The 19,442-nt window shown below is 45.4% G+C and overlaps 2 protein-coding genes across 44 annotated transcripts in view; both read left to right on the top strand.

The window, feature by feature from the left end:
* The window catches only part of MAP3K5 (mitogen-activated protein kinase kinase kinase 5), an 86,844-nt gene extending 81,090 nt beyond the window's left edge, over positions 1–5,754 (top strand). For all 3 annotated transcript variants that reach the window (XM_015858370.3, XM_085543524.1, XM_085543525.1), the window contains 4 exons: positions 1,901–2,013; positions 2,950–3,062; positions 4,150–4,226; positions 5,013–5,754. In XM_015858370.3, the coding sequence (XP_015713856.2) occupies positions 1,901–2,013; positions 2,950–3,062; positions 4,150–4,226; positions 5,013–5,073 (364 nt within the window). In that variant the 3' untranslated portion in view covers positions 5,074–5,754. The remainder of the gene's footprint in view (positions 1–1,900; positions 2,014–2,949; positions 3,063–4,149; positions 4,227–5,012) is intronic.
* Positions 5,755–7,787: 2,033 nt separating this feature from the next.
* MAP7 (microtubule associated protein 7) overlaps positions 7,788–19,442 on the top strand; it is a 94,624-nt gene continuing 82,969 nt past the window's right edge. For 19 of the 41 annotated variants that reach the window (XM_032443629.2, XM_032443626.2, XM_085543545.1 and 16 more), the window contains exons 1-2: positions 7,788–7,862; positions 14,071–14,220. In XM_032443629.2, the coding sequence (XP_032299520.1) occupies positions 7,817–7,862; positions 14,071–14,220 (196 nt within the window). In that variant the 5' untranslated portion in view covers positions 7,788–7,816. Of the gene's footprint in view, positions 7,863–8,104; positions 8,659–13,974; positions 14,221–19,442 lie in introns of those variants that run through there. The other 22 variants (XM_032443632.2, XM_085543556.1, XM_085543567.1 and 19 more) reach the window with 5 other exon arrangements.

Raw genomic sequence — 19,442 nt, forward strand, 5'->3', positions numbered from 1 at the left:
TGTTTTCTTTTCATTAACATGCACCAAATAGTCTGTTTAGAGCAGATATTTTAGCTTTATATGACACTGAATTTCCCACTGACCTCAGTGCATTTTTAATGTGGCCTTCACAGAAGGAGAATATATCTTCAGTACAGTTGTTGTGCTGCCAGAACGTTCTGTGTAGCAATTGACCCAAATTAAATTAAGATGTTAAACTGCACTTTGCTTGTAAGTGTTTTTAGGAACTTTGCCATAATTAGAGTAATTCATTATACTGTACTATTTTTAGATAGAGTAAGGACTCTTGAGTTCTCATTTTAAAATTCATTATTTGGTTGTAGGAACTATTTTGATTTACCTTACTGATACTAAAAAGTGACAACACAATCATGATGTAGGTTGTCTCACTTCTCAAGTCTGTGCTCAGGAATAGCATCCTATTGGATGAAGTATTGCTTTCTAGAACCTTATTTCTGTAAACTTCTTGAATGGAAAGCCTTTGATCAAATTATCACATTCTGTCATACACTTAAATTTTGAGGTAAATAATATGAACAGTTGTTTAATTAACGAATTAATTAAAGCTTTACTGGCATTCGCAGCAAGTAGCTACCAAGAGAAAATGGTTTATTGGCCCCAAAGGCCCTTTTTTTTTCAAGCAGAATGGGTAGAGGAGGAATACATTAACAGAAAGCTTCAGTTAAAGCTTCAGGCTGCACACCTCTGTGCAGAATATTAATCTGCATCAAGAGTAACCAAGGCGTGGGTGTGTGTAGAGAGACAAAGCAGTGCTGATAGCATGGGGGGAGGTGGACTTTTCAAGAGCTGTCAGCCTTAGTGTGAAAGTACTCAAATGCAGCTGTGCTGTTGGTAGGCCAACATGTTCTGTGCATCCCTAAAAGCAGCAATTGTATTAGAAGCAGTTCATTTCTGTGCAAAGACCGAGTGCTTCTGTTGCATGTCCTCCAGCTGAATGCCCTTATCTCTTGGTGTCCCAGAAGAAAAGTTGCAGTGCTTAACTAACATAAAAACAAAACAAAAGCTGTGCTAAAATAGAACAGACACTGTGTAGTTCTCAGGCTGATAAACACTTCAAGGAAGGGATGAAGATGCTGTAATTGTTTCAAAGTAAAACCTCCTAAGACTGGAAAGTCACCAACAGATTTATGAGCTATAATGTGAACATATGTTCTCCATCTCCAATTTCTATAGCTAGGTTTCTGAGTATGTTTGGTTCCCATTTCCTCCTTTTTACAAAAATAAATAAAGAAATAAAAATATAAAACAAGAAGTTACAGCAGTGAGTTTCACATGCACATTTTCTATTGTATCCTGATTCTTTACCCTTGATCAATTCAAATGGTGCTGGCCACTCTAAGGGATTCCCTCTGGCGTTGTATTATGAGGTTATACCTGTTCTGTTCTATGTGTCTATGAAGGTCGACTAGTTGCTTTGTTGTGCTGTTTAAGAGCTGTAGCTTTAGGAACCAGAAGAGTAGATGCTTCATGTAAGTCATAAAAGTTTATGGTGGTAGTTAGTTATAGCTATAGTTACAGTGATAGGATTGCTCAGGGACATGATTTGGCAGAGGGTTGTTAGAGTTAGGGTACTATGGTTAGGCTGCGGTTGGACTGGATGATCTTCAAGGTCTTTTCCAACTGGGGTAATTCTATAATTCTATGATTTAGCAGAGGGTTGTTATGGGTATTATTGGGGTAGTATGGTTGGGTCATTGTTGGACTTGATGTTATTTAAGGTCTTTTCCAACCTGAGTGATTCTATGGTATTCCTAAGACAAGAGAAGAAATCTGTCCGTATCTCTGTCAACAAGGGCTTCTAGTTTAAGTTTAGTAGGATATGTTTCCCTGAACATTAGAAACCAATAAATAAGTGTATTCTCTTCCTCTTGCTTCTCAGGTTATTGGAGGAGCTGGTTCAAAAGGAGAGAGAATTTCAAGTCCTTTTACATCAAGCTATAGAAGAAAAAGATCAGGAGATCAAAAACCTCCGGCTTAGGTCACAGCCAATAGGTGAGAAGCAATTACAGAGAAAAATTTCATGCTGGCTACAGAAGAAATTTGTTGTGTTTATTGAGGCAGCCTCAGCAAACATGTTTTATTATGTTGCTTTTGACACAATGTGCTTTAGAGTGCACAATGAAGAAACAAATTAATGAACTTGTTAATCACAATAAAAGTAATAGCGTGACTTAAATATTTTTGATGGCAGTTGTTACATGGGATATTCAAGAGGCTCCAAATAGTGAGACAGAAGTACAACTTAAAGCTCACTGAGTGGAGCTGAGTTTGATCTGTGTCTACCTCAAAGAGGGTAGAAGTGTGGTTAGATGCTTCAATGTAGTGTGCTTCAAATAAGTGCCACTTTGCAAAAGCAGATGATCCTCGGTGTAAAGCATTGCCTACACACCAGTTGTATGAATTAAACTGAATATGTAATTTGTGTAAGAAACTCAGCGTAGACACAATTACAATGATACTGATTTTCTATCTGAGTCATTCTCTGAAGAGGAACGTGTCTGTATCAGATGTTAATTCAAGACCAGGTTGGACGGGGCCCTGGGCAACCTGATCTAGTAAATGTGTATGTTTGGTGGCCCTGCCAGGCAGGGGGGTTGGAACTACATGATCCTTGAGGTCCCTTCCAACCCGGGTCATTCTGTGATTCTGTGATTCTGTCCATTCTGCTTTAACTGTTTTCACATTCTGGCCCAGGCCCAAATTCACACTGAGTAAAGTGACTGACCATAACTAAGTACAGTAGTTGATGTGAACTGTCCATAGGCTGCAACTGGCTGTTGGCTGCAGGAACTGACGTTTATTTGTGGGGGTACTGCTATCCTAAGGCTGGAGGGAAAAGTGATTGAAGACAGTGATTCAGCAGTGAAAATCATAGGAGGTGTTGCTTTGGCAACATGCAGCCTTCTAAAAATGAAATGCTTGTTCTAGATATTCCTGGATTATCTGTCTGTCATCGTCATTCCACTGGCACAGGGACTGAGGACCCTGATCTCATAAACTGGCTGAGCGTTCAAGGAGCTGATGAGGCCACAATAAACAAGGTGAGAATGGTGCTTTCTGATTGCTTTGTGACACGGATGCAGCACTGTTTTGTGACTGAGCACACAGAGAAAGGAAATGGTCTCTCAAAATGTGCTAAGTAATGAAAATGAAGCTCTTTTCAGAGGAGAAGGAAAAGCCACAATTATAAAGGCTTTAATTAAAAAAAAAAAAAAGAAGAAAAATAATAATGATTGTGTAACTGATGAGGAGTAAGAATAAAATGGCCTTGTAAAGAGGCAGTATTGCTTTGGCTCTCAGTTTTTCAGCATCCTCCCAGATGGTGGCAGTTCTTGCTGATTATGCCCTGGATACAGAGAACACGTTCACCCTTAGCTAACTGTGTTAAGTGAAATCTCATCCAGATTCTGCAGCAAAGGACAGATAATTTTAGAGGTGCTGATTACCTCAATTTTGGCTGACTTAGGAAATCCTTCATGTAGTTCAAAAACTTCTTGGAAATTCAAGTACATCAAATTTAGACGCCACTTTTGAAAATGTGACTCTTAACAATCATTTCAGTTTTCTTATGTGGTGTTAATTATGCCTCAATTTACATTCACTGAAGTCTAGATTCGGGGATACCAGTGGTAACACTGGAAATGCCAACTGACAGAAGTTTTGAGAAGCTGCAGAAGCACTGCGTTTAGATTAATGTGTGGTATATCAGTGTGTGCAATAGGCTACACAAAAAATAAGTAGTTCCACTGTGTTTCACATAGGTACAATATGGATTCATCTCTTAGATGCAACATGTGTCAGACCAATTCTTGATTTCTTCCAAACTTCTGTTCCTAAGGGCAGACAGTATATGAGGCTATATAGGCTATATATTCTTTACTAGGAGAGTGGTTAGGCCCTGGAACAGGCTGCCCAGGGAGGTTGTGGATGCCCCGTCCTTGGAGGTGTTCAAGACCAGGTTGGACAGGGCCCTGGGCAACCTGATCTAGTAAATGTGTATGTTTGGTGGCCCTGCCAGGCAGGGGGGTTGGAACTACATGATCCTTGAGGTCCCTTCCAACCCAGGTCATTCTGTGAAGGCTAGATAGTATTTCTAACAAAATATTGATGTTTGACTTCTTTTTGTAGTTCTTGGCTGAAGACTATACCTTAATGGATGTTCTCTGCTATGTTACACGAGATGACCTGAAGTGTTTGAGACTGAGGTAAGGCTGCACAATTAAGCGAACTGCATGGAGCTGCAGCAGGCTTTGTTACATGAGCAAATAACTGACACTAAACCCTCTGTTTCTTGGATTGTGCTGCATTGTTTAAAAAGAAGTAACACTTTGCAGTATTTCTTGTATCTCTCTATGCGGTCCTGATAAGCAGCTGCTAGTGCTTGTTTAAAACAAGAAGAAGGAATTTAAGTAAAACTTTTGCCTTGCACTTGTTGGATACCCCGGGACTCCCACTAGAGCCCTGCTTTTACTTCAAAAGGTTGAGATTGCAAAACTTGCTGCAGTTCACCATTATCACAAAGCTGCAGAAATACACGTGGCCTACAGCTAATGCTGGATTCCAGCAGGTCGTGCCAGCTGTGTCTGCCACAGCAAGACCAGCTTATGCAGAAACAGCAGAAGTTACCAAGCACTGAGGGGTTCCCATATTTAAAATGACTTTTAAGTAAGTAGTAAAAGTTTGGCAGGTGGTTCCTTTGTAATACTGGCAGCCTGCTGTGGGTTATGCAGTTCCAGAAGTCTGAATTCCAGAAAGCAGGCAACTGGAAAGTGAAAAGTTTGTCCTGAACTGCAATCGAAAAAGGACTCTGCTCTCTGTTTGAGTACGTGCTGGATTTCACCTTTGATCAGCCTTCCTACTCAGTCATAGAACTTTATTAGTCAAAACTAGAACAAGAAAATCAGAATGCGCCTGAATTGGAATACTTTCAGGCTGGAGAGTGTTCTTGTACCTGAGCGTCTCTAATTTTTATGTATGTGTTTTCCTTACAGGGGAGGAATGCTATGCACGCTCTGGAAGGCCATTACTGACTTTCGGCAGAAACATGCCTGACAGTGAAATCTTTCCTTGCTTCTCCGTGGAGAGGAAGAGGTTTCTTTCCAGCACAGAGCAGGTGTGCTGTCAGAAGAACTGTTGCACTTTAATCCAGTATTTGTTTACCGATGTTAAAAACACTGCAGCTTCCTGACTGCTCTTACTCCTGTCATCCCTGAGGAAAATGTCAACAACATGCAACGTTATTTTACTTCAACCATTTCTACTTGCAAGTTTTCCAAAAATTAGGAGGGAGAAAAAATATAAATATATATATATATAATAATTAAGACATGTCGTACTTAAAGGAACCAGATGTTCATTTCATGGAAAACTGATGTAAGGTTTCACGTGACTGTGCATCACTGGAACAAAACCAAAATGTGACAGCTTCTCCAGCAAGTTTCTTTCTCTTCCTAGTGTTGTATCAGTAATACGTAGTAGGAATTCATGATTTCCATCAGAAGTAGATGTCTTTCTTTTAGTGCGCAAGACCTAAAAGTAATTGTTTTTACCTACCGCTCTATAATAGTTTAATATTGTTTATTTTTGGTAATTTAAGTTCTATGGTGCATTTGTTTTAGTTGTTTATGTACTACTGAACTGTACCAGTTGCATACACCTCAACCATAGTACTGTTAGCTTGTTCTAAAGCTATCTGACACACACAGTTGAAAATAAAAAATAACCTAAGAGTTACTTTTTCCTATATTTTTGGACTTCTCAAATACTAAAGGTGTAAAATGGGAAAATATTGGAATAAAAAAGGAAAAAAAAAAATCACACTGAGTATCAAGGGAACCTTTGATTTTGATAATCCATAGCCTTGAGTGTTTTCTCTGTACTAGAATTGGAGTGAACAGAATGCTGACAACTCCCTGCAGAACTCAGTTCTTCTCAGGCTTCTCTGCTTGATGTGATAAAAGGATTCTCGCCCTCTGTGCACAGAACAGTTGTTTTGCTTTCTTCTACCTTTTCCCGTATCTCTTTTCTCACACATCATGGAAATGGATTGTGGACGTTCTCTGACCATCCAAACCAATTGTCATCCTGGCATTCCTGCGCTGAGATTCTTCTGGGGCAGTTGTTAAACAAGCAAACCCTAACACAAACAAATCCCCATTCCATTATGAATAGAACATGCTTAGACAGAAGCAATTCCTTCCTTCACGAGCCTTGGTACTTGGTGAACAGCTTATACCAGGAATTCTTCAGTTTATGTATTTCCCGAGAAAAACCTACACATGGAAAAGAGACTCTACAAAAACAAACTCCCCTAATGTGATTTGGCAATGGGAAACAGGATCCAGTGTCAGCCCATGACTGCAGCTTGAAAAGTTCAGCTTTTATGCAGGATGGATAGGACAGAACATAAGTGCATTGCTTTCTCTCTTCATACTTTGAAAGCAAGCAGGCTGTTGTCCGTGGCCTATGACTCAGGATGCTCAGGAATGCCAACTATGTGTAAGAGAAGACAGTGTCATCGTTTCCATGTCCATTTTAATGTCTCCACGAGACCAAGCTTGGCACCAGCTGGGAATTCATTCCTGTGGTTCACTGTTGGCCTCACTAGACCAGCAGAGCTGCTCAGTAACCCGCTCCATAGGGCTGTGTCATATCTGATGCAGGGCTAGACAGCCATCCTACCTGAACACCTGTGGGCTGTGCTTCCTTCAGCAGCCCAGCTTATCCATCTTTGGGTTAGAGCTGTGCACAATCAATCAGAAAAGAGCTTGTAACAACCCCACCATGCACTTCAGGCCTTTGCATGTAAACTGTTCTGGACGCTTGTTATTAGCTGTAATGGACAGAACTCACACACCCTTTGGGGTGGAATGCATCAGGGAGGTCTGTTGGGGATCACAGAATCCTTTGAGTTAGAAGGAACCCCTAAAGGCCATCTAGTTCAAATCCCCTGCAATGAACAGGGACACCTACGACTCCATCAGGTTGCTCAGAGCTCCATCCAGCCTGACCTTGAGTGACTCTAGGGATGGGACATCCACCATTTCTCAGGGCAACCTGTTCCCGTGCTCCACTACCGTTACTGTAAAAAAGGTTTTTCCTTAAATCCAGTCCAAATCTCCCCTCTTGTAGTTTGAAACCATTTCCCTTTGTCCCATCACAGTGGACCCCACTGAAGAGTCTGTCCTCTTCCTTTTTATAGCCCCCTTTAAGGGGGAATCCCTCAGCCTGGTGATGCTCTCAATTGAGACTTGAGATGACACTCTGAGGACCCGGTATGTTTTAGTGGAGGATTCTGCAGCAGGCAGCCTTTTGATTACAGGATGCGCTGCTTCCTTTGAGCTTAGCAACCTCTTGGCCCTTGGCTGAGGCTGCTCTAGCGCAGGGCTCAGGATGGCTGAGTCTCCTTCCACTTCTGGAAGGAAAGAGGGCAAGATGGAAAGCCGGACCACGGCAGCGCTGGGTTCGGATCGTCTCTCGTTCGGCACTAAGCACCATCCGAGCCCGCTGTCCCGCGTCACGCCGTCAGGGGCTGCCGCAGCAGCCGTGCTGCGAGAGATCTGCGGGGCAACGAACCGACACACGCGTCAAAAACACGCAGGGCGATGCGGGCACCTTAACCCGTAGGGAGCCGCCAGCTCCCGCCTCGTAACCGCCCCACGGCCGCCCTCGGGGCAGCGGCCGCCGCCGTCCCGCCCTCACCTGCGGCTCCGGCCGGGGGTGGGACGTGGCGGCCTCACCTGCCCGGGGCCGCGGAGCCGCGGGGCGGAGCCGCCGCTCGCGCCGAGGAGGAGACATGGCGGAGGCCGCGGGCAGGAGCGGCGGGCGGCGGCGCCCCGCAGGTGAGGAGCCGCGAGGGGCTCGGGTGGGAGCGCGGCCCGGTTTGCCCCTGTGCGGCCGCGGGGAGCAACAGGTGCACGGCCGAGTGCGGGGCTCTGCCCGCTGCTACCGCTGGCACCGCGGTGCCGCAGCGTCCCGGCTGCGGGGCTGGGGTACCGGCCTTCGGGGCCGGCCTGTCGGGCTGCCGCCCCCGCGTAGGTGGCCTCGCTCGGGATCTTTTATTTTGTCCTGGGAGCGAGGAGGTGTGGGCGTATGGAGGCGGGCGGAGCGCTACGTGGCCGCCGCAGGTGCCGCTGGCTTTGCATTGCGGGGGCTGCCTACAGCCCTCCGGCCGCATCTCCTTCCCCTCCCCGCACAGCGCGGACACTCTGCGGTCCTTCGCTCCTTGTTTTGGGTTTGTGGCTGAAGGGCGCTCGTCAAAGCGGCTTAAAAAGCGAGGCTGCGCTTCATTAACCGCGTTTCTGCAGCGCGATGCTTTTAATGCATATTTTATATAACGTGGGCACGCAGCAGCGAGCAACAGCTGCGGGTGGGCCCACGTGTGTCGTGAAGGAGGTTCGGTGCGCAGCGCTTTTGCCTGGTACCCCTCGCACAGCCGCAGCCCCGCTGCAGATCGCAGCCCGCAGTGCTGGCGGCCCGCTTCGCTTCCGACGTGAGAAACGGGATGCCGGGCTGTTCGCTTCCAAGCCACGTTTAACAAACCGCGTTCCAGCTCTTTCCCCGGCCGCGTTAACTCCATGTTTTCTCTAATTGCACGAGCGGGCTCTGAACTGGAAGACGCCAACATACGTTTTGCAGGTGCGCTTTAATCAGATGCCCGCGATGCAGGTGAATTCAGCCTTCGCTTCGCCTCGTGGCGCCGCGCTGCGCTCCCGCTCACCGGGCCGCGGTGTTTTACCTGCAGCCGAACGGGTGGAGGAAGGGCCGGGCGCTCCCCGCCGCTGGGAGGCGGCCGCAGCGCTCCGTGGGGCCGCGTTGTTCCCCGCCGGCCGCCAGGCGGACCCCGCAGCACGACCAGCTCCGCTCCGGCAGCCAAGTGCTACCGACTGCGGTACCGAGATAACCTGAGACCGCTGCCGTTTTATGTCAGTGATGATTGGTTTCTTTAGTACAGATAAACGAACGTAACGCTTTACAGCTGGAAATTATTTGTGGTGTTTAATGTGATTAAGTGTGATCAGCGCAATAATTGCTTCAGTTTATGTGAATGGTGTGTGATCTTGCAACGATGGGCTTTATTTTTCACTCTAAAGACGTGCCTGCGGTCTATGCATAAGGAACTTGTGGGGAAAACATCAAGTACTGATGCCTCCAAATAGTTTTCCTGTCAGTATCTAATAGTCCAATGTCTTTTCCTCAGAGGAGGTAGCCTGCAACTCCAGGCGTTTTGGGTTCATCTGACAAATTTAACTTCAGCATGGGAAGTTCCGCATGAATATGTGGAAGAACTTCTTTATGGTGAGGGTGACGGAGCACTGGAACAGGCTGCCCAGGGAGGTGGTGGAGTCTCCTTCTCTGGAGATATTCAAGACCCGCCTGGACGCCTACCTGTGTGACATGGTGTAGGGAGCCTGCTTTGGCAGGGGGTTGGACTCGATGAGCTCTAGAGGTCCCTTCCAAACCCTACAATTCTGTGTAATGTCTTGGGAAAATGCCAGGAGAGCGCTGGTGATTATACACAGCATCGAATTCCTCACAGGATTTCATCCATCAAGTGCTGTCAGTAAAACACTGAAGGAGAAAATTATAACTTGGTCTTGGCACGTTGCCTTTGCTTTGAACTATTTCACATTTCTACCCAAGTTTAGTTAGTACATAGGGAAGGTCTCTTCGTTCTCAGGGTGCTTTACAAGCACTTTCAGCTTTTGATGTGCGTACAGGTGAGGTATTTTAAGACTGCGCTCTCTTCACAGGCCGAAGCAGTGGGGAGACTGCCCAGGGTCATTAGCACTGATTACTTTTGCTTTCTGCTTTTTGTCTCCTACTTCCCCATCCAATCCATCCCCATTCTTCACCGCTTTTCTGTATTTGATTGAGCAGGGACTGAAGCAATGAGGTGTTCTGCTATAGGCCTGATCCCATATCCCGCTGTCACAGATAGGTTGGGTCGTTCTTAGCCACCTCTTTTCAGTTCACGTTGTTATTCATCACTGCACGCATTGTGCAATTTTTATAACTAGCCATGCTATGCAAATCCATTTAATTAAAAGTGTAACAAGACGTGTCGGTGTTTGTATTGCGTTTGATGGCTTTACTGGTGCCTGTGTTTGAGCTCATGGATCTGCCAAGGGATTCCTGCCCGTATGGTCTCACATGGCTCTGAGCAAGTTCCAGTTGGTTTGGGGCTGAATGGTTCTGCTCTGTCTCGAGTTAAAGCACTCGATGCAATGACTGAATGAAGTTGTTCGTGGTACTGCTGTGTTACTGTGGCTCTCCCCTAAGAGAGTCAACTAGTTGCTCATTTAAAGCTACCCAAGGGTGTCTATGCGTTTAATGGCATTCTCATTACTCAAAAAAATGTGAAGGTTTCCCTTCTTATTCTTTGGCATTTTACATTCTGTGCTGTTGATCAATGCAAGGTGCCTTCCTTCCACCTTCTTGCAAGGAAAAACAAAATCAATGACTATAGACTAAATAGCATCAACATAAAAAAATCCATATTTTAAAGATGTATTCCTGTAGAATAACCTACGAGTTCTTTACTATCTTGAATATTTACTTAAGAAATCATTGAAGAGAAACTTAAAAACCTCTAAAGATGGGACTATTCTCTATTTGACAATAAAAGGTAGAAGGAAAAGAGAGCAACACAACAGCGGTGGCAGAAGAAAAATGGGATGTGTTTGAGGAGTGGTTGGCTGAATGGGAATAAGTAGTTCTTATGATGGAGGGGCTATTTCTGTGATTTCTAACTTGTAGAAAGTTGTGACAATAGGAAAAAAGGTCTGTCTTTTTAAGGCTGTTTTGCTCTGTCCTAGATTCACATGGCATTGAAAATAAGGTTTTCAGTTCTTTGATGCTGAGTAAATAGCTGTTCTCTCCTGCCAAAAAACCAAACCAAAACAAAAAAGCTCTATTTGCTTGGGCCTGATTTAAAATCTACTGAATTCAGTAGAAAGTATATGCAAGGAGATGAATCTCTTGGAGCAATGTAGGCTGCACTGAATTGGGAATGTAGTTATTATGTGTGTGTTCTGATATGTAGCGTGGTCTGAGTCATGCATTTATTTAATGAGTTCATAACGTTTTTGACACAGATGATTATTAATGTCAAAAATGTCCATGTAAGATATGGCTGCGTGCTGTATTCTGTGCTCACACTGGTTTTATACAGGTTTTAATTGGTAGATACCATGGTTTTTGCAGGATAGCGTGGGCTCTGTTAGCCATACCTGGATTTCCCTAATTGTTCTGGGAAAAATCTGACTGAAACCCAATTCCCAATGGAACCTTATTGTTCCACGCTGGGAAAACAGCAATATAAATGCTAAGTGCCATCTCCTTTCTTGATGCTGGCATATAGGATGGGGGCCTGTCTTGTCCTGATCGTCCATACTAGGCGCATCGTGAACAGCTTAATTAAATAATATAAAATGATATAAAAATGATATAAAATTGATATAAAAATAGATTAAGTCATTTAAGTTGAGGAGAAGCTTTATTTACATGTTAAGAGGCCTTGAACCAGTATCCAAGAGCAGAAGTGGAACAGTACTTACTTTGCTTGGCAAATACCACGACCCAGAACTGTCTTAAGGTTATGTATTATTTTGTTCCTTAGAAGAAAATGAACTTCACCTGTTAGTAATTCCACATAAAGCTGGAGTAGGGTAACAAAGGGAGCATGGACATTGCTCTAAAAGCACTGAAGCACATGCAGCTTCTTTTCAGCTTGTGGTTTTCACCAAGGGACTGGGTTGGCAGGGTGCTGCTTCTTGAGGTGGTGACTGTAGAGCGTGAACTCATCACGTGCAGCTTATTATGGTCCCAGCAATGAGTTTCATATAGTATTTGTGTGGTTATGGGCACAAAAGTGATCCTATGAATGAAAGATACAACATCTAGAGTTCCCCCACTGAAAATGATCAGGTTGCTTGCAGTGGACCCCAGCAGTTGTCGTGGTGACTGACTTCATGTTTACTGGGGTGAGATATCGAGCTGAATGTCTGATGTTAAAGCACAAACATCAATTAGCACATTGTTATAAATATTCACATGTCCCAGATCACAGTATAATTATCTTTATGGTCTTCGTTCAAACTGCTGTCAGGTAATTGCTTGTGCATGTTATTACACCTGTCGAATCCAGCAAGTGGAAGTGGATGTGCTGCAGTGTAGTGGTTACACTGATAACAAGTTCGGAATGATGTAGGAAGGAATAATGTCCTCGGTGCCCTCAAGATGCTCGGTTGCCTGATTCCATCTCTTGAGAGCCCAGGCTTGGCAGTGAGGGCTGAGCCGTGACTGTACCGGTGTGTGATGTGCCTAAGGGGCAGCGGGTTGTCTTAAAAATAGCTCCAGAACAGAATGTTTGAAAGGGCCAGAGCCCTGTTGTGGTGACTGGAAGCAGGGAAAAAGAGGGCAGCAATGCTTAGCAAAGCTGTCGGGGGGGTGTTGCGTTCTGCTACTGCTGTGGTGTTGGAAACAAAGGCACACATGGAAAGTATTTCTGACCCCAACTGCAGACCACTGCTGGTGGATGCTCCTGCACTGCGGTGTATCATTTGTGGTACACGTGCCTGTGGATGGGAATGGGAAATGGAGCTGCTTCTCTTGCATGGCAGTCTGCATAAACCCTGCAGGGTGAATTGCTGAGCTAAGAACAACCTCTTTTAGGGAGGATTTTCCTCACTCGTCTTGTCCACGCCCCACAGTTCACAGGCGTTGGGCAGATGCTGACGGATGCTGTCATGCTTGATTTCTGTGCACACCCACATAGTCCCTGGCAGGGGGACGGGTGGCAGGAGTTGGCCAGGAGGCACCACGGCCTCAAGTTGTACCGGGGGAAGTTTGGGTTGGATGTTAGGTTTACCTGTGTGACGTGGTGTAGGGAACCTGCTTTGGCAGGGGGGTTGGACTCGATGATCTCTAGAGGTCCCTTCCAACCCCTACAATTCTGTGATTCTGTTAGAAAACTTTCTTCTCAGAAGGAGTGGTGCTGCAGTGGCACAGGCTGCCCAGGGAGGTGCTGGGGTCACTGTCCCTGGACGTGCATAAGAATCATGTGGATGCGGCACTGAGGGGCATGACTTGATTATCAGGCATGGTGGGGATGGGCTGATGGTTGGACTAGATGATCCTAGTGGTCTTTTCCATCCTTAATAATTGTGTGACTGTAAGATGAGGGCACAAAGCGCAAAGTACGCGGGACATTGTGCAGAGGGGAGGAGCAGTGCCCAGGTTGCTCAGCCCGTGTGTGAGGGCTTTGTTGGATGTGGCCGGAGAGCTCCGGAATGCAGCGGCTGCAGGGAGCCTTGGGAGGCTTTGTTCACCTTGGTTGCTCTCAGGTTGTTTTGCAAAGTGCAAGTGAACGGTCGGTGCTGTAAAATGACTGTTGTGGTACCAGATACTAACTGCACAAGTTGTTTGGTTGCCCCATGTATCTGTTCCAGCTACAGTCTCTGATTTCGGAGTTCCCACGCACCTGCCTGCAGCAGTGGGTGTATGCATTCCTCATGCAGAAGGCACGCGGTGCCTCGGAAGGTGATTAAATTAAGGGGAGGGAGGGCAGCCTATACATATATGGAAGACGACTCATCCTGGCCGAGCACGAGCGGGCAGAGCAGCGGCACGGCGCAGCTTCTCGGCGGACACCGAAGCAGGACGGGGTCGCCCTGGGCTGGAGGCGGCCGTGTTGTCAGGGCAACTGCCCGCGGCGGCGGATCGGGTTCTCTCGTACCGCACTGAATATTTCAGCGTGCAGGAGCTGGGAGAGGAGGGGGTGCCCGGAGAGGAGGGCTGCGATCTGACTGGAGCGGGTTAAGGAAGCGGCATCTGAACCGGTGTGCCTTTAACTGGGGTTTTTTTCCGAAGAGCCTCTCCGCGCCGAGTGGATGCTGCGTCGGTCAGCTGGTTGCGTCCCGTTTATCCATAGGGGATCTGCTACCGGCTCTCAAATGAGCGGGCGGCGTCGCAGTTAGCTGCTGAGCAGGGGCTGCCGCCGCTCACCCTGCTTTTATTTATGTTTGATTTTTATTGTTTTGAAATAAGAAAGAGGTGACGGCAGCATGCCCGGCGTCACTACTGTCCTCCGGCAAGAGAGGTTGAAGAAGACAAGTGCCAGGCCCAACCCCCTGGGGTTGTTCACCATCACCGAAGAGGATGAGCAGCAAAAGAACGGGAACTCCAAAAGACCGAGAGGTATGAGCGGCTCCGCGTCCGGGCTCCGACCACGGACAGGTGCGGCTCGCCGGCGGCGTAGTGGCAGCAGCGCGCTGTGCGTGGTGGATACATGGGCGCCTCTAAAGCACCGGGGCTGTTATGCAATCGTCTGCTTGGAATGGGAAAGGGAATCTACTTTTTGGTTCTTAACCCAGTTTTCAGGTGGAGATGAAGGTCCTGCTTCAGACCGGTGAATTTGCATGTTTGCTTTGCAAGGATTATTGCGCTCAGTCTGCAGAAATACCTGTGAAAAGAGGTGGCTGGAGGCTTGGGGAACACCAGCCTGAGATAAGGGACATTATTATCTCTACTGCTGTGTGTGTGCCTAAGGGGCAGCGTGTCTTTGAAAGGGTAGAAATAAACACAGAAAGAGTAAAACCTTCCAAAGAGGTTGTGGATGCCCCATCCCTGGAGGCATTCAAGGCCAGGCTGGATGTGGCTCTGGGCAGCCTGGTCCGCTGGTTGGTGACCCTGCACAAAGCATGGTCATTGTGGTCCCTTCAACCCAAACCATTCTATGACTGTGATCAGAGATCTGCCAAGCCTGTGTGGCTGCTGCCTATCTTGTATCATGTCATTAATGTTTTCCACTTGGATCCTAGTGTTTGAATTCTGTTGGTCTGGCAGAGATGCTGCGTTTTCAGTTGTGCCTGGACTCTGAGGCCTGAATCTTCAGAATTATCTTTTCTTCTTCTTCTGTGATATCTGTGATCATATGATTCCATTCACATGATCTCTCTTTTACTTTGTTATTTTATTCAGGGCAGGAAAAATTGCTCTAGTTTTTGTTTACAGAACATCTGCCAGTTTTGTAGCCTCAAGACGGTGTTTCAAATTTCAGCCGCTGCCATTCTACCATGTAACAGAAGAGCCCTGCAAGCATTTAAATACCAAATTTATCGTATGTATATTTATTACAGCTAACACACCTTCTTTATTCTAACCTTGAAGGGAAACAGTAGCTTGACAGCTCTGACAAAATTCCTGAGTGTAGAATTTACTGGGTTTCGCACCCTGTGCTTTTTCCTCATAGTAGTGAAGAAATGGACAGATTCAAGCATCAAAGTAATATTGTATTGCTGGTCCTTGTTAATGTGCCTCCTGTGCTGGGGTCTTGTGTGCACGGTTACTTTACTGTGCGTTTGAAACTGCCACTGTGAAATGGAGATGCAGGCTCTAGTATGAAGATGAGCTTTTTAATGTTTTAAGAAGGATGTAGCTTTCCTTTATCGCCTCCCAAGTGACTTCTAGAGTCAGCACCCCACAGTCAGTATTTTCCCTGGTTTTACTCAGTTACACCAATAGTTTCCCAGGGTAAAAGTTCTTGTTGACTTGGCCGCTATTTTCTGCTTGCAGCTGTCACACAGATACACTCATCCTTTGCCTCTCTTGTTAAAAGTGAGACTCTGTTTCTGATCTTCTTTTCCTTTTACTGCTGTGAAATGTAAGTAGTCAGACAGCTTGCTCCCTGTGCTCCCAGCACGTGCATGTGGGGTTTTACTAAGATAAAACATTTGGCAGTGTACTCATGGTGAAAGAACAGGAGGCTGTACAAAACATTCTGGAAATATACTTATTTGATTCTTCTGATAGTAATTAATGAAATGGCTCCAACTGTCTCCAGAACATCAGCTGCAGTAGTTCTTTGCCCTTCTGTATGTGCAAGCATTGGGGTTAGAGCTGGAGTCCCTGCACTACAGTAGACTACAGGTGGCACACCCACTGCCCTGCCTGGTGCTGGGGGAGGCTGCTGGGAGTGTGAGACTCGATGGATGAATCCATGTGAGGCTGCCCTCAGGCTTCAGAGCCCATTGTTCGGTTGCTGCTTTGCACTGTTTGCTTCATCTTAGTTCTCAGCCTGCCTTGGTTGCTGTGTGCTCAGCACACTTTGGCAGCTGCTGAGTCTGTTATTTATTTATTTTTCCTGAGCACATGCTCAGTCAGTGGCGTGTTCCTGGAGGTGAGCTGTCATCATCTCCAGATCCTCTAGTCATGCTGGGCTCAACTTTTAATGCAGTTTGAAACCCAGGTGGCCCTTAATGCTCTGATACTCCAAAGTAATAAAGCATCTCCTTCCTCCATGAAAGGTATTTGAACAACATCCCAAGCTTTAAGGTATTCTGCACTCCCCCTCTACTCACTCTTGTGAGGCCCCATCTGCAGTACTGTGTCCAGGCCCTGGGCCCCCAGTACAGGAAGAACATGGAGCTCTTAGAGCAGGTCCAGAGGAGGGCCACTAAGATGATCAGAGGGCTGGGGCACCTCTCCTATGAGGAAAAGTTGAGGGAACTGGGCTGGTTTAGCTTGGAAAAGAGAAGGCTCCGAGGAGACCTCATTGTGGCCTTCCAGTATTTGAAGGGACTGTATAAACAGGAGGAGGGACAGCTGTTTATGAGGATAGATAGTGATAGGACAAGGGACAATGGTCTTAAACTGAGACAGGGGAGGTTTAGGTTAGAGATTAGGAAGAAGGTTTTCACAGAGGGTGGTGATGCACTGGAACATGTTGCCCAAGGAGGTTGTGGATGCCCCATCCCTGGAGGCATTCAAGGCCAGGCTGGATGTGGCTCTGGGCAGCCTGGTCTATTGGTTGGCAAACCTGCACATAGCAGGGAGGTTGAAAGTAGATCATTTCAACCCAGGCCATTCTATGATTCTATGATTTTGGGTTGTCCTGGGCTGGCTGTAGTTAGGACATGGAGCTTGTTCTTCCAGGGTAAACGAACAATGAAATGAAAGTGTTTGTCAGGCATTATTTATTTAGCTTGGAGATAGGAAAAGCCTGCTGCAAACTTTGTAGCCATGTGCTCCTGATACCTTCTTTCCTTTGATGCCTGCTTTCTCACCCAGTGTTTCAGCTTTCTCTCCTGTCTTTGCTCCCATCCTCCCCTAACAGTTAAGTGCATGTTTTAGGAGGGTGGAAGGAAGCAGTAATTAGTTTCTGGATTCTGATTATAGTTGCTGCTTGCCTATGTGTATCAGTTAGCTAACTGACAGCTAGAAATATAAGAACATTTTCTTTAGTTTTTCTTCTACAAGCCTGAAGGGGAGTTACATGGGAGTCTGCATCTATTAAGTCAATATTAATAATACTCTATTGTATCAGACTGGGTTGGGACTGAAATGTTGAGTACAAGAGGATGTGTGTGTGTGTGTGTCTGTGTGTGGAGGGCATTCCCTTGTAATGGTTTTTCTGCTATATCTGTTCCTTGGAAGTCATCGAAGTTTTCTTGGATAGTGCTTGTGTCACAGTCTGGTCTCATAGACATTCATATAAGGCTGTCCCTTGTTCTATAATTATTCTTTTTCCTGTTTGTTGGAATATATTTGAATTTTCTTTAGCCTATTCTTGTTTGTTTGTTTAACTTCTACTGATTTCCTTTCTCCTTTTGCCAGAATAGTAGCTCAACCAAGTGAGTTTGAGTTGGATGCTTGGAACATAAACTAATGAGCTCTAGTGCATAAATGACAGAAGAGCTAAGAAATAGTACTTCAGGGAACCCAAATGTCATGTCTCAGCCTGAGTCTTTAAATAGTTGTTTTTCTTATTAAATTTTAACAGAAGGAAAAGTCATGTCTTATTTGTAAGCTCGGAGTGGTCAGACTTGGCACACGTAATCTAACTTTGCGGTGCTCATGCAGACTGGTGGCTGTCCAGAAGACTTCCAGGCAATAAATCCTAGGTGCTGTTTGTTGGTTGAAGTCAAAGCTTGAATTGAGGTTCAGTTTCTTACTGGGATTAGCATTTGCTTAAAACAAATCTTGCAGGCGTGTCTCTGCTTTTGTTATGTTAAGCAGACCTAGAAATTGTCCACAGTAAGGTAATATGTTTCTGTCTCCAAAGGGACCATTTAGACATCTTCACTTTCATTGTCAGTTGTTAGAGATGTGCAGTATTAGCATTTAGAGCACGTTTTTCACTTGGCATCATTTACCAATATAGATCTCTCAGCATTATTTGTTTTTAATCTTTCTGCAGAAGCCTCACTTTTGCAGTTAACCTAGGTTTCTGTGTAAGGCAACGTGCTTTTGTTTCTTTTTTAGACTTACCACGTATAGTCATGCTTGATATGTATTCCGCTCATTTTATTTAGGCTATATATTTGTATAATCATCAATAGTCCCTTACAGCTTGTTCTGTAAAGCAAATAAAGTTGCTGGGGCTGAAGATGGTGGGTAAGCATTGGTTTTGTTTTGTAATGTAAATCACAGATGCATCCAGGTAGATTAAATTTAAGCCATCCATGCTGTGTGAGCACTGTGGCCTCAGATGTTGTTTTCCTTCAGACGTTGTTTTCCTTCAGACATGACCATTTCACCTTAGCATTTCCCATTTTCTGCCATGCTGATTTTGTGCATCTGTGAGGTAGTCTCAGCAACTCTTACTCGGGTTTTATTGAATTGTTAAGTTCTGCCTCCAATCCTTCCTCCTTTGGTGAGGAGGGGGAGATGAAACTCTCTCAGGTTATTGATTGTGTTGTATCTGAAACTACCATTTGAAGAGCATGGAAAAGTGATGCTCACATTTCTAGGTTATGCGTTTTCATTATTAATAACTGAAACATCTGTCTTACTGTGCAATACTCATGATAGATCGATGAAGAGGAGATCTCAACTAACATAACAGTCAAACTCTTCACCTGCCTGTTGTTTTAAAACTGATGGAGGGAACGTGCTTCTAATTTGCCAAGTGACTATTGTTGCTAATACAAAGTCAGACAAACATGCTTTAGTCTCTGAACAGTAACACTGATTCTTTGTCATCTTGAAAACAAACAACAAAAGGTTTTTTCCAGTCCTTCGGTGCATGGCAGCGATGGCTGTGGTTACCAGCAGGTTCTGATGCTGTTGCCTGCATGATAATGCTTTTGCATGCTACTGTTTGAGCTGCAAGCTCTGCTCATCCAGGGAGATGAGGGAGAATTCTTAGCTTACTGCTTAGTCTTTGTGTTCTTGTGTTTATTAGGAAAAATATCTTCCCTGCTAAATTCAGATTAACAACTTAAAAGTTGCCAATTTGTTCTTTTGTGTTTGCACTCAAACTTAAGAAGACCTGAAAGGGAAGGGAATTTTGGTGTCTTCAAAGGCATTAAAGTCCTGGAAACTGAAATGGTAAACCTACAGAACAGGTACTGCATGGGGCGTGGAAGTGCAATCTTATCCTACGCTTTGGAGTCTGTGCCTCTGTCTTGTTCCAGAAT

This window comes from Coturnix japonica, chromosome 3 (genome assembly GCF_054131305.1).
Source record: "Coturnix japonica strain WE chromosome 3, WE-NBRP24, whole genome shotgun sequence".
NCBI classification, from domain to species: domain Eukaryota; kingdom Metazoa; phylum Chordata; class Aves; order Galliformes; family Phasianidae; genus Coturnix; species Coturnix japonica.